Here is a 12153-nt window from a genome sequence, read left to right as displayed (position 1 = left end):
GAGTTTTTTGAGTCAAAGAAAGAAATGATTATGATTTTTTGTCATTATACCATAAAGTTCACCTTCTGGTACTTTGATCTTACTTGACTTGAAAAAAGTAATCGCCCTAGTGTGCATATATAATTAGACAGTCAATAACAGGAATTAAAACATGAAAAAAAAAAATTACTTTAAATGCTTCTTCATAGTAGTTGTTCTCTTCAAGAAACATGCCATAATTGATGATAATCTGTGGTGTAGCAATTCTTAAATCAATAATCCTGTCATAAACAGCTTTGCAACTCTGAAATATTACATTAAAAAGAAAATAAATGAAAATGACATTTGACACAAGATTCATATTTAGAGCTGCAATCGAGGGGATGCCAAAAAGTTCCTGGCTTTGGGTAAAAGAAAATACAGGAGGATCAGTTAATTATGATTTTATTCAAAATATTTCCCTCTCAGATTTACACACTTATTGCAGTGGTCCTTCAGTTTTTCAAAGCCCTGTAAAAGAACTTGAAAGGTGAGCCACCAACCAGGCTTTTCAAGATACCCTTAAAGCCAGGAACTTTTCAGCACACCTTATATTAAACTGTTATCTTATAAAATATGAGCGAAGTTTATGTAGTATATTAAAAAGTATGTATACTATTGATTTTAAATGCAATAAATTGTTATAAAATATTTTCAAAAAGGCGGGAGAATGAATTAAACTATATTAATCTTGAGTTCTGTGAGAGTAGAGAATTTTATCCTTGGTTCAAGCAATTACCAAAATATGATTCCATATTAAATGAGCAACCAAAATCATTTGGAAATTCTCAGAAGTTCAATTACAAGGAAGATTCTAGATGATAGCCAATGTGGAAGAGGAATGAAATGTAGAAGAGAACAAATAATGAAAAATGAAAATAGTCTGTTACATAAGTTTTCAGAGCCACACTGACACAAAAAATTTGAAAATGAGAAATACGTAATAATTGCTTCGAACATAGGCACAAGGCCTGAAATTTTAAAGGGAAGGAGGTTATTCAATTAAATAAACCCAAGTACTTGACTGATACTTCCCTGAAGGTAAAGCTGACCTTAGTAGGATTTGAACTCTGAATGTAAAGAGTAGGAAGGAATATCACAAGGCATTTAGTCTGATGTCTAAGGATACTACCAATCTATCATCCTAAAAAGAAGTAAGAATGGTTTCAAATTTTGGCACAAAGCCAACCCTGAAAAGATGAATGGCAAAGATGACCTCAGTGGAATTTGAGTTTTGAATTTCAAGCTGGAAGGATTGCTGCAAAGCATTTGGCCTAACATGCTAATGATTCTGTCAGCTTGCCAACTTCTAAAGAGAAGTAATAATTAATGTTAACATACCTTAAATGTACCAAATGACTCTTCCAAATCTGCATAAAATGACCACACTTTTAGTGATTTGTGTACACGATCTTGGACTGTTTCAGTCTATAAAATAGGTATGAAGAACATTAGAAATTGAAAATTTAACAATAATTAATAAATGCTCTAAGCCAACTTACCATTTGGATGTTTCTTAAAATAATGGTACTTTTTAACAACCATTTCCTTCCATTTATGCACATAACAAACAAATATTAGAAATGCTTATATATAAATATATTTACACAATAGGCTTCTTTCAGCTTCTATCAACCATATTCACTCACAAGGTTTTGGTTGGTTTAGGGTTAATGTAGTGGGACTGAACCCCAAACCACATGGTTGGGAAGCAAGCTTCTTAACCCTGCACCTCATTTATAAAGTAATATTTATAATAGAATATACATAGTTTCATTAATTCCTCAATATTATCTACATCCCTTTTCTCAGGTATATTCATAATAATATTAATTACACAATGCATATTTTTGTGCTAAAATCAAGTTACTTTTTTATTGCTGTTGCTTTGATGCAGGTCAGCTCTGATCTATAAAGAAAGACATTCCAATCATGACTATTGTTTTTTTTATTTTATTAAAGCAATAGTATTTTATCTAGTGTGTTCTCTCTTTCATTTTAGTAACAGGGTGTGACATGTGGGATATTTAGCTGCTATTCGTAGCAAGTTCTATAACCACAAAGAAGTTGTTTGTCCAGGTCAACCTGAATTATGCTAACCAATGATCAAAGACAGTCCATCTAATGAGAAACATGTCTTTCTTTTCAGACCACATTATCCAATATATCCTTTTTTACAGATATTTAATTGTGGTCTGATGGAGGCAAGACTAATATTTCTAGTAAGATAAATGGCCAAAAGGAGGATCCCTTACAGGCTTGTAGAGGATTAGTTATTTAGTTTCATGAAGTCTGCTAGAATCTCATTTGAAAGAAAGATTTCTTTCTCACTAGTATCAAATGCAGTTTCTCTGAGTTGTGATGTTCTCAATCCATCTTTAACAAATTCAATAACCAGCGATGTTTACTTACCTCATCATGATAAGAAATTTTCCGTGAAGGTGGTGTAGTTACTCTTTGCATTAATTTTAGAGCATTCTCATAATTTCTAGAAATGAAATAGAATAATTCAGTTAGCACTCTTGATTCAGATAAGAATATCATGACAATATTAAGAAATAGTGATCACGTGAATTATAATGATGATAATAAGATGAAGGTAATTTAAATATGATTTACTCACTCATTACGAATTTCCAACTCAGCCCATTCACACCAAACTGAGGCAATATCTACAACGTGTTTGAATGGTACTTTGATAGCTTTCTCGAAGATTATTCTAGCCTAGAATAACACAATAACAGAATAATTTACAGCAATGAGATAACAAACAGTATTCACTAAATCATGCTAATAGTATCATCATCATTGTTTTTAACATCCAATTTTCCATGCTTGCAATGGGTGAGAAGGAATTCATTGAAGCTAATCTTCTATGACTAGATGCTCTTTCTGTTACTATCTGTCACTTGTTTCCAAGCAAGGTAATAATTCTGCAGTCAATCAAACAATGAACAACCTGGATATAGTTATGCAATGAATTGGAAACATATGGTAGTGTTTGAATGAGTCTGCAATGAAAGTACAATGAATTATGACATATGAAGAAGGCTGAATGTGCTTTTGTAGTTGACTGCAAGCTAATGACACTGCCTAGAGAGGCTGTTCATTGTCTACAGTCAGTAAATACAAGTAAAGATGAAGGAAATATGAACTCACTCACACAAACATGCACGCACGCACGTGCACACACACACACACACAGAGGCAAATTGAAAATAAAAATGAAAGCAGAACAACAAAAGCCAATACGATGTACACAGTCAATGTATTAGGTTGACTCTCAGTTTAAGATGGAAAAAAGATGAGGGGTGTAACATTATGAGTATGGCTCATCATCAGAAAGAGGAAAGGTCTGGAGAGAAGAAAAAAATAGTGCAAGAAAAACTTGTTATACACACACACACACACACACTTTAATTTCCAAATTTCATTCACAACTATAGTATAGAACATTAACTGACAATGTTCATGGAGTAGAACCCTAACTCCAATTACATGGTTCAAAGCAAATTTCTTAACCACATAGCCATGTTGGTGTCTATAAATATTAATATTAAATATTCTATTGCCTTCAATATTTCACCTAACCTTGTAACTGCAAATGGATGATAAATTAGGATCTCAGACTGGTAAAATACATGAAAGTGATGTTAGCTTTGATTTATTTAGCAGACCTTTGAGCAAAAGGCATTCCAGAAATTGACCAGCCTGTTTTCTCATTTGTTACAATGTGTGTAATCTGAGGGCAATTTGGCTGCAACTTCTAACAAGTTGTGAACCACATAATGTTTGCTCTACCATCTTGGGAATAGTTCAGTGTATAAATTTGATGGAGGTGATACACAACTTACTAGGTCAGAAGAGCAAGAACTAATGTAGCAACAGAAGAGATGACAGTGGATGAGGCAAATTGGTGGGGCAGTAGTTGTGTGTTAGACTGTAAATCTTTACCGAATTATTAGGATGGTCTCCTTTAATGAGGATAGCCAGAGAAAATTTCACACTCAGCAGCTGTATGTGCAAGGTGGTGAGATAAGACAAAGAATATTTGGAAGGAAGAATTCAGAGAACATCTTTACATTTTCCATGCAGTGTTGAAGCAAATTAGGCAGCAAACATAACGGCATTATTGGCATTTCTAGAGCCAATTTGGTGAGGGAGGAACCGATAAGAGATTTCTAAAGAGTTAGTAGAGATGCTCTTGGCATTGAACCAGACAACAATCAGGGAGACTACAGAACCTGAAGATTGTATGTGTGTTACAGTAGTGGATGAATACATTTCAATTGAGGCTAGAATATGGTTTGCTTCAGTTGTAGACAGTGATCTTTAGCTGCACAATAAGAGTGCAGTTAAAAATAAACCATTTACATAATAATAGGCAGAAAATTCACTTGAGATTCCACTACAGTTAAGAATGTTTACGAGAATGTTATACATACATTATCAATACATTGTATTTGTTACTATTAGGCTGTGAGGAAGATAGAGGGATACAGAAGAGTTTTGGGGAGATGAGCAGCAATAATAAAAAGATTATAGTTGCTGGGGTGGTGGGAAGAGGCAGGCATAGCACTGCCTAGATGGGGAGTCACTGTAATGGGTGGAGAACCTAAAGTATAGCATTTCCAGAACTCAGCTTGCAAGGAGGGAGTGTCTTTTTGAGAACCTCATATCATGTTTTATCTACCCTTCAACCCTACTCATTTTGACAGTTTACCTCCTCACCCTTCATTCACCTTCACATACAACCTTGCAAACCACCTACTGACTCACGTATACTCAGCTTGAGCCTTGTGGGATCACCTGGTCAACTTATCACCATTATCTATGTTTTGCAGCCCCTACTGATCATTCTCTCTTTCTCTGCCCACTCATTACTCCCAGTAGGTGTGAGTATCAATGCAGATCCTTCTGAGGTACCTGCTCTGTCCCATTCTCCCATAATTCCCCTTGTCTTATAGCATGAAACTGACCCTACCATCTCCCTTAGGGATCAAAGTCCTGCAAGCTGCATGGTGATCTCATTAATGCAGGTGGCACAAAAAAAGCACCCAGTCCATGCTGGAAAGTGGTTGGTGTTAGGTAGGGCATTCAGCCATAAAAACCATGCCAAAGCAGACACTAGTGTTCAATGAAGTCCTCAGACACATTAGATCTAGTCAAACTGTCTAATCCATGCCAACTTGGAATATGGATGTTAGATGATAATCGTGTTGATGATGATGATGATTTTAAGCAGATTAAAAATATTTTTTAAGTTCAATTCTCAACATGGTTAATTTTATTTATTTATTTCCTTGGAGACAAAACAGGTGCAAGCAATAAACCTCAGTCGAAATTAAGCAATATACTTCTTTCTCTTACAAGAAAAAAGTTAAAAGTTTTGATTTTGAAAAAAAACTTAATATTCTTTAATAAAAACATGAGAAAGAGATACTTACATCATCAATTTGTTGAGCATTTTCATAAAATTTAGCAAATTCTACCCAAAGAGTGTATAATTTTCCAGTGGCTAGTTTTGGGTCCACTGTCTGGACAGCTTCTGTATAAGTGTTGATAACCTACCAATAAAAGATAATCACGAGAATTTAAGAAATACTCAAAATGAAAAATATATATTTCTTACAACATTTTTTTTCTCATTATACTTAGTGTCAATTTATTAAAATAGATTTGAAATTGTGTAAATGGAAACAGTGTGGTAGACTTAATCAGTCACTTGGTTTAAAAAAACAATCCGAGCTTTGGGTGCTTTTAACAGAGTCCATTCTGTTGCATGCATTTGAGTCAGATTTTCAAGATTGAAGATAACTCATGAGTTGTGGTTTATTCTTCTCTTTACTCAAACTCATGTCAGAAGCCCTGTAACAAGGTGATGGTTGTTGCCCTATCTTCTCTGATAAAGCCATGTATAGTTTTTTTTATTGTTTTACTTATTTCAGTAATGTGACTGTAGCCATGCTGGAGCACCACAGTTGGTCAAACAAATCAACCACAGGATTTATTCTTTGTAAGCCTAGTACTTATTCTGTCAGTGTCTTTTACTGAACTGCTAAGTTATGGGAATGTAAACACAGCAACATTGGTTGTCAAACTATGGTGGGGGCGCACACACACACACAAATATACACATATATATGACAGTCTTCTTTCAGTTTCCATGTACAAAATTCACTCACAAGGCTTTGGTCGGCCTGAGGCTATTTAATATATATACATATGTATATGAAGATAGTATGATCCGCTGGATGTGCATATATGACAGAGTGTAAGCATCCTGAGAGAAAAGTTGGGCATAAGAAGCATCAAATTTAGTGTGCAAGAGAGATGACTGCACTGGTATGGTCATGTGTTACTTATGGATGAAGACAGCTGTGTGAGGAAGTGCCACTCCTTAACTGTGGAAGAGATAGACCCAGGAAGGCATGGGATGAGGTAGTGAAGCATGACCTTCAAACATTGGGCCTCATAGAGGCAATGACAGGAGACCGAGACCTTTGGAGATATGCTATGACTGAGAAGACTCGGCAACTAAAGTGAGATATCAGCCATGGTTGATGCCAGTGTTGCATGTCTGGTTCATTTAAGAGTACTTGGGTGATAAGATATGATTGAGAAAACTTGTTGAGTCAAGTAGCTGTGGTCAGTGCCACCTGACTGGCTCCCATTCATGCATACATATACATACATAAATATATCTTAGTGAAAGTATTAATATTGGGTATGAATATTTTATCATCTCCTATGTCTCTTTTTTTTAAGAGGATGAAACTTATTCATGAATTGAATGTAAAATAGGAGTTAATAATTACAGAATCTTAATTCTGGTACATAACCAAATTATAATATTGAATATATAAATGTAAAGAAAACCAAAAAAACAAAAAGAAATACCTCTCGAGGTTTTCCTTCAAACAGTTTTATTCTTTTGTGCCATTCATGGACATTATGTGGATTCTGACGTAGTAATACACTAAAAATATAAAGTATTTAATAAGACTTAATAGTTATTAGATCACTTTTCCTTCGCTTTATCAAACATTATAATTTATGATATTAAAAGCATTATTATCTCTATTTCCAAATATTTGATATTTTTGCTTGATTTTAGGTTTATCAGATCTTAATATCCTTAAAATATACATTCTATAAGCAACAAATAAAATTAATATTTTTTTTAGCAATGGCAGGTATTTAACTTTCAGTTTATTTTTTTATGCTATATATTTATTTCTGCTAGGTGAATTAAGTAATCTGTCACTGAATTCTATTATTGATAGATGACAACTACTAGATTTGCTGGATTTATAGGTTGCAAATCCAAATTTCATTTCAATGAACCATGCGAAAATTGTCTATCTATAACTGGAAAACATTACTATTAAACAGGCGCTAAGCAAACATTTGGGAGAGTGAATTCATTTGATCCATTTTACCAAAGTAGTTCAGAGTCAAGAGTTAAATTAAAAACATACCATGTATTTTGACATTAAGTTACAGATATGTTAAAGCATATTTTTATTTCAAATATTATAGTAGTCTTTGTATTATGTGTAATATAAATAGACATTTGCTAATTCAAAAGGAACATATTTTTCCCAATGCTTACATTATAATGTTAATTTAAGTTCAAAACATGTAATTAAGTTGCTGTATTTTATAGTGTTGTAAAGGAGTTAAAAGAGAAATGAAGATGGTTATGATCATTACCTGTTCAAGAGACGAGGACGCCTATCCATCAAGTGTTCCAGCCTTGCTAATCGTAATTCAACATCAAGATCATCTGATAATTAGATAAAAGGAGAGAATGCTAGACTGATACATAAATTGTCAGAATATTTTGAAGAGATCATCTAAACCCTTTTGATACCGTGCTGCCTGAGACCATTCTTAGTTCTATGACACAAACTGATTGTTTTAAAGCAACTTAAATAATAATCTTCCATCAAAATTCCATGCCAATTTATGTTCCAGACACCAGCTTAATAATGACAAAGCTATTTTGCCAAATTCTTCATCATTTTAAAGATTAATTGAAACAAAGGCAGTATATATGTATATCGATAGAAATATGCTCACAAAAATGTTAAATATCACAGAACAAAAATCATAATTTCTCCATTAAAATAGAACAAGATGCAGAATCATGTTAACTTATTGAAAATTGTTGAATATTTCTTTTAAGCATATATGTTTTGCATTTCAACATAAAGACTGGAAATCCAAAACTGAATCACAGATATTTGGACCATATATAATTGATATATTGAGTCACTGATAGAGTATGATTCTTAATTAGAGCTTCCATACTACCAGCATTTAGTGCACTCAAGTTAACATTTGAAACATAGGTGACTTTTTCTAAAATGCATTAATGATTCTACTTTGAAATGCTTCCATTTAGATACAGAAAATTAATCTCTGATAACAAACAAATTTAGAAGCTTTTCAAAAAATATTTAAAAAAAGACATGTTTTAAAGAAGACATGTTCAGTTCATATATCCCACTTAGTTTTGTCAGCAAAGATGAGAAAAGTTGGGTGCTGTTACTACAGTAAATACCAATAAAGCAGTGGAAATACATATTTCTGTTGAGAACAAAAGTATTTTCACAACTCTAATTTCTTACTAAGAGAGCCAAGAAACTCATGTTGGATTTGTATTCTAACAGTTATTATAGTAATTTCTTTAACAGTTGGTTATCAACACAATATAGACTGTTTATAAAGTTTAGATCAGTAGTTCCCAAACTGGGGTCTGTAAAGGTAGTACTGGGGATCTGTGAACTAAATTCAAAATTTCATATATAAATACATAAGGACAAGCATTTGAAAAAGGGTCCGTGAGAAAACTCATTTAAATAAAAGGCTTGGGAACCACTGGTTTAGATAATAAATCTCTAAATACAAAACTCCTCCACACAAAAAAGCATTATAATATTCACAAGTCTTAAAAATATTGGTTTCAAATTTTGGTACAAAGCCAGCAGTTTCAGGGGAGGGAGTAAGTCATTTACATCAACCCCAGTGTTCAACTGGTATTTATTTTAGTGATCCCAAAAGGGTGAAAGACAAAGGGAACCCTGGCAGCATTTGAACTCAGAATATAAAAACATGAAATGCTTCTAAGCATTTTGCCTGGCGTACTAATGATTCTGCCAGCTTGCTACCTAATACAAGTCTTAAAAATATTAAGAGGGATAACAGTTTAGTTGATAAATAAGTTGTTGAATAAATAAATAAACACAATGTTACCTTCTTGAGATGTTCCTGAATCAGACATTGCTTCCATTTTTGCACTAACCATATTTTTCTCAAACTGAGCATATGCATCGAATACCTGGGTAAAATCCCTGACTGTTACGACTGTCTGAATAGCTTCTTCATAGATGTCACGAGCCTGATATAAAGAATTTATTTTTAAGTAAAAATCATATAAAGATCTTCCACTTATAAATGTTAGAAAAGAAATTTAAAATGCAGCATTATAGAAACGTTAGATAAAAATATAACAGAACAAAAAAAGATGATAAGCCAATTATGACAATTATATATTGGTGAGCTGCATTGAGTTCTAGTCTGATTTGGCATGGTTTCTATAGGTGGATGTCCTTTCAAATGCCAACCACTCCAAGAGTGTAACGGGTGCTTTTTACATGTCATCAGCATGGGTGCTATTTACATGACACCGGAAATCATAGTCATGGCTATTACTGGTGTCATGTAAATGGCACCCACACTGGTGACATGTAAAAAAGCACCCATTACATTCTTGGAGTGGTTGGGGTAAGAAAGGGCCCTGGCACAACTCTCCTATTTACCAGTTCCAGTCAAACTGTCTAACCCATGCCAGCATGGAAAGCGGACGTTAAACAATGATGATAATGATATATTTTACTTTAAAACTAAATAAATAAATAAGTAGAAATACAATATTTCAAAGTATTTTTCATCAAAAGAACAGGTTGGTGAATATTTCCTAGTTAACTAAACATCCATAACTACCAAAGTTTTTAAATTTTAACTATCTAAGCTCTACTATCTGCTCTGGCAATACTCTCTACTACTGGATGACCTTTGTAACACCAACCACTTTACAGGGTATACTGGATTCTATTTACATAGCACCAGCAGCAGTGAGGTTACCAGATAACTTGCAGATAGGACAAGACTTCTCAACTGAGCTGGGTGTATTGAGAGAGGTGCTTTGTGCTAGGTGAGGAGAGGTTAGAGTATGAATACAGGGACAGAAACAGGAGTTTTGCAGCAGAGGAGAAACATGGGTACTAGATAGACAGATAGATAGAGAGAGAGAGAGAGAGGGAGGGGGAAGGAGGGAGGGGGAGCGAGAGAGAGAGAGATGATGAAGATGTGATGGGGGTAGTACACTCAAGTAACTAGGAAGTGTTTGTAAATGAAGTGGAACTAAAGGTTGGATAGAGTGAGTGAGTTTGAGATTGTGAAAGGAAAGCAGGAGATGGAGAGGTGGGAAAGAGAATGTAGCAAGTGGATACAATGAGTGGGAGGTGGTGTTAGGAGGATATGTTGAGGATGAGATTCAACAAGGACATGAGTGCATGTAGGACTGTGAGTGTGTGAAGGAAATTGTGAGATAGAAGGGAGGGAATTACAGCAAGAGGAGAACATAAGTGGAAGGAGGGAGAGGTGTTAGGATGATGGGTTGAGGGGGGAGAGGTCTGACAGGGATATGGACATAAAAGAGGTGTCTTTATGGCCTCAATTTTACTTAGCTGGATGGGTCTTCTCAAGCACAATAAATTGCTAATCAATTTGGTCCTTTGTCATCTCCTCTGTGAAGTTTAACAACTGAAAAGCATTTTTCACCACTTCATTCCACATGATCTTAGGTCTTCCTTCACAGGTTCCCTACACATTTAGAGTTTAGCACTTTGTTATGCAGCTGCCTTCATCCATATGCATCATATGACCATACCAGCACAGTCTTCTCTCCCAGACATTACATCTGATACCTCTTATAAACAAATTTTACCTCAACACATTAACACTTTGTAGTACATGCACACTGACATTGCACATCCAGCAGAGCATGCTGGCTTCATATGTATCAAGTCTTTGCATGAACTGCATTCACAGCCCACATTTTGCCATTATGTAGCATAGCTTCATACAATCTGTCTTTCATTCTGAGGAAATAGCTCTCTCAACTTTGCCCAGCCGTATGCTTTCAGAGCATTTTCCTCCACTGCTAATTTGGTTGTCTGTGTAACAGAAATTATCTACTACTTCTAAGGATCCCCCTTGACATTTAAAGAAAAAACAATATCTGTTATTAAAGAAAAGAAATTGTTGATAGGAATTAAAATATATTTTTGCTTACTCTTTCAAAATGTCCACCTCGAATGTAATAATCAGCCATTGAATTCCAAAGGACTCCAATTTGATCCGAGTATAATTTGAGACCTTGTCGAATAATTGGTTCAATTTTTAGAGAAGTTACTTTGTCAGGATGTTTTGCAATTAGGTCACACAACTCATTCCATAACTGAAATACAAAGATAATTGAATAATAAAGCATACATAAACCTTTTTATACCAAACAAAAGACAAATAGATTTTTTTTCAGTTATTTTTAGCAACAGAAGGAAAAGACAGCTGAAGGAAAGCTATTTCATTTATTTTATAATTAAAAGAAAACATAGATGATGAGATTTCAAATGAAAATACATCTTGCACAATTTAAATAAAAATTGTATATTTTTGTTATATTACAATTGCTTTTTTTACATTACATGTTTTCCTTAACCCCTTAATAATCTTATGCAGATTTTAGTTTCATCTTAGTTCTGTTTGCTATTTTAGTCAATCTATGAGTAGTAGTCAGTAAGCCATTTTCTGGCTACATAAAGAAAACATGCAATTTCTTTCTCTCTGCCATCACTGGCAGCTATTGGTAAGCTGTTTCATTTCTCCCTCTCACATTTAGCCAGCTGTTAATGTTTTGTCACGGCCTTGACAGAATAACTTTTACTAGTTTAAAAGCATACACTATTTACATGTCTTTACTCCAGTCAATTATCTCTTTAACATTTTCTACATACAATAGACAAATGTCTTTGTAAATTGTGAAAATATATATGTATATTTAAG

The 12153-nt window shown here is 34.1% G+C and overlaps 1 protein-coding gene across 1 annotated transcript in view; it reads right to left on the bottom strand.

Moving 5' to 3' along the window:
- LOC115212150 (pre-mRNA-splicing factor SYF1) overlaps positions 1–12153 on the bottom strand; it is a 43777-nt gene that overhangs the window by 22280 nt on the left and 9344 nt on the right. Inside the window, exons 6-14 of the mRNA XM_029780993.2 lie at positions 11384–11548; positions 9280–9424; positions 7735–7807; positions 6919–6997; positions 5466–5585; positions 2642–2742; positions 2431–2506; positions 1360–1446; positions 170–283 (exon numbers count right to left, since the gene is read on the bottom strand). Of these exons, the coding sequence (XP_029636853.1) occupies positions 170–283; positions 1360–1446; positions 2431–2506; positions 2642–2742; positions 5466–5585; positions 6919–6997; positions 7735–7807; positions 9280–9424; positions 11384–11548 (960 nt within the window). The remainder of the gene's footprint in view (positions 1–169; positions 284–1359; positions 1447–2430; positions 2507–2641; positions 2743–5465; positions 5586–6918; positions 6998–7734; positions 7808–9279; positions 9425–11383; positions 11549–12153) is intronic.

This window comes from Octopus sinensis, linkage group LG1 (assembly GCF_006345805.1).
Source record: "Octopus sinensis linkage group LG1, ASM634580v1, whole genome shotgun sequence".
Taxonomy (NCBI): Eukaryota; Metazoa; Mollusca; class Cephalopoda; order Octopoda; family Octopodidae; genus Octopus; species Octopus sinensis.
Note: the sequence above shows the minus strand (reverse complement) of the source record. Positions and strands in the feature narration are given on the sequence as shown.